This window comes from Lactuca virosa, chromosome 6 (assembly GCF_052849685.1).
Source record: "Lactuca virosa cultivar CGN04683 chromosome 6, Lactuca_virosa_CGN04683_v6, whole genome shotgun sequence".
Classification (NCBI taxonomy): domain Eukaryota; kingdom Viridiplantae; phylum Streptophyta; class Magnoliopsida; order Asterales; family Asteraceae; genus Lactuca; species Lactuca virosa.
Window position 1 is genome coordinate 129,635,544 of NC_136431.1, and position 2,431 is coordinate 129,637,974.

General features: G+C 34.3%; 1 protein-coding gene across 1 annotated transcript; it reads left to right on the forward strand.

The window, feature by feature from the left end:
- Positions 1 to 319: 319 nt before the first annotated feature.
- LOC145121938 (carbon catabolite repressor protein 4 homolog 2-like) lies at positions 320 to 1,450 on the forward strand. Its single transcript, XM_079057618.1, has 7 exons — positions 320 to 367; positions 571 to 624; positions 710 to 796; positions 877 to 963; positions 1,061 to 1,114; positions 1,210 to 1,265; positions 1,373 to 1,450. Exons 1-7 carry the CDS (start codon positions 320 to 322, stop codon positions 1,422 to 1,424), a joined length of 438 nt encoding a protein of 145 aa, XP_078913744.1. The 3' UTR covers positions 1,425 to 1,450.
- The last annotated feature ends 981 nt before the right edge of the window (positions 1,451 to 2,431 follow it).

Consider the following 2,431-nt stretch of genomic DNA (forward strand, 5'->3'; position numbering starts at 1 on the left):
TGATAAAGCATCAAATTATGTGAAAGGAACTAATACAGGGGATGTTTTGTTTGATTCAGGTACATTACTAGTTTGTTAAAAGTTGAAGTTTTATTCAATTTTTTTTTTCTGATAGTTTCTAGAGTTTAGATCCAGACTGCAAATTATTAAGAGTAAACTGATTTTGGTCTGTGGATTTTATAGTGGCAGCCCATTGTTTTTAAGCTTATTGGATTGGCCCAATAATCCAATACTGATCATGTGCCTAGAGGGAGCCGGAAGCGAGATTACCGCATTCGTGAGATGTCAATTTCCTATTTTCAAGGCTCATTAATACTAAATGAATCAAGTTGTCAGAATGCTTGATGCATATTTCCCATATCGTGAGGTACTTATAATTATAATGATGTTGAAAAGACAAAACTACCCTCTATTAATATGTTATTTTGACCAATTTTCAACATGGTTGACTTTTGAAAACAGGAACGAAGGAATAGGAGGAGTTGGACTGCCAGCATGGACAGTGAAACCATGAGTGGTACTGTTGACATAGAACACCCAGCCCCAGTGGTGAAATCGGAAACCTAACAGAATCCTGTTAACAGAATTAACAGAAACCCGTTTAGTATTGTTGTAAAACATGAGGTATAATAAGTTTTTCCTTATTTAATTTTCCCTTTTAGTATTGTTGTAAAACACGAGATATAAGATTTTAAGGTTGCATGTGTAGGTTGAGTTTAATAAAGCTGCACAATCTTTAAATGATGCTTTGGTTGCTAGTGCTCAGAAGAAAACCGCATTAAATCGGTTGGTTAAAGTAAGATTGGATCATTTTCATTTTTTTGTTAATTTTTCATGTGTTGGTTTTGATGAAAACTGTTGTGATGATTGTAACAGGATAATGTTGCACTGAGTGTTGTTCTTGAAGCAAAGTTTAGTAATCATGGTGTTGATAATCCTGGAAAAAGACATCTTGTTTGTGTGGTAAGATATAGATATAGATACAGATACTTACATGTATTAAGATATATAGAATCTTGAAGAAAAAAATCTGTATTAATTTTTGGATTTTTCTTTTTAGGCAAATACCCATGTGAATGTTCAACAAGATTTGAAGGATGTGAAACTATGGCAGGTTAATAATATATTCTCTTAGCTAGAAAAAGACTCATTTTTTATTACTATTATCAATATTTATATAAATTTTGTGTAATAATTATAATATTTCAGGTTCATACATTGTTAAAAGGTTTGGAAAAGATAGATGCAAGTGCAGATATATCAATGTTAGTCTGTGGGGATATTTTTTGTGTAATAATTATAATATTTCTGGTTCAACTTTTAATGTAGACTAAAAGTTTTTTTTTCACATTAAGTTTTCTTGTTTTCTCAGTTCGATCAGAATCAAGACATACAAATCAGTTGTGCTCCATCAATCATTGTGATGTAAACTCCCTTTTGCATGAGGTATGAAAGTGTTAATTACTAGGGGAACTGTTTGGTTGGATGGAATGGAATTATGATGAAAGGGGTAATAGAATGAGTTGTTAGTTCTATTCTGAATTCACTGTTTCCCTTACATTCCTACTTTTTTTATTCCTTTAAATATAACATTGTTGTTATATCTAAATTCTCTCAGCCCCAATAAGAGCAAGTTTACTTGTCTTGGAAACAGGTATCATATGGAAACAGAAGCATAACAATAAGAAGTAGAAACAAGAAGGTGTTCCTTAATAGCAATGTAGTATTAGGTTATATAGTTAGGAAAAACCTCTTAATAACAATGTACAATTGGATCCCCTTAATACCAATGTATTAGATTTTTTTGACATGATGTTATGGATGAAATTGATTGTTTTGGTATATATTTGTTTCCATATTTTTGTATTATGTGTAAATGAGTATCGCAAAGACGTGTCGTAAATGTATATCGTAAATGGTTGTTGAAGTTTATGACACGCAAATGTGTGTCATCTTCATTTATGACAGGGGCTTTAATGATACGCAATGTGTGTCCCAAACGTGTGTCGTAAGGTTATGACACGCAAATGCTTGTCGTCTTCCTTTATGACAGGGCCTTCCTTGATACTCATTGCGCGTCGTAAATGTGCGTCGTCTGTAGACGACGCGCAAAAGCGTGTCGTCTCTCGTTATGACAGGGCCTTCCTTGACACGCATTTGCGCGTCGTCTGAGCGTTTTAGGACGTGCATTGCGTGTCGTAAAAGGCTGTTTTTCTAGTAGTGTCCTGGAGGGAGAGTGTGACACTTGTGTATAGATCTATATAGGACTGACAATCCCGCACCAGCTTGCAACAACTAGGCCGGCAGACTTGTGGTGACAATTTTCGTAACATATTTCGACGCCTGAAGAACGTCGTGTTTCAAGCGAGACTTAGGTCATCAAGCATGGTTATGATAACTCACAATTTGGTATTGAATAATACGTTTAGTG

Coding starts and splice junctions, on each gene's coding strand:
- LOC145121938 (XM_079057618.1), top strand. CDS start 320: ATGAATCAAGTTGTCAGAATGCTTGATGCATATTTCCCATATCGTGAG. Junction 368..570: donor CATATTTCCCATATCGTGAG/GTACTTATAATT, acceptor GAAACCTAACAG/AATCCTGTTAACAGAATTAA. Junction 1,115..1,209: donor AGGATGTGAAACTATGGCAG/GTTAATAATATA, acceptor ATAATATTTCAG/GTTCATACATTGTTAAAAGG.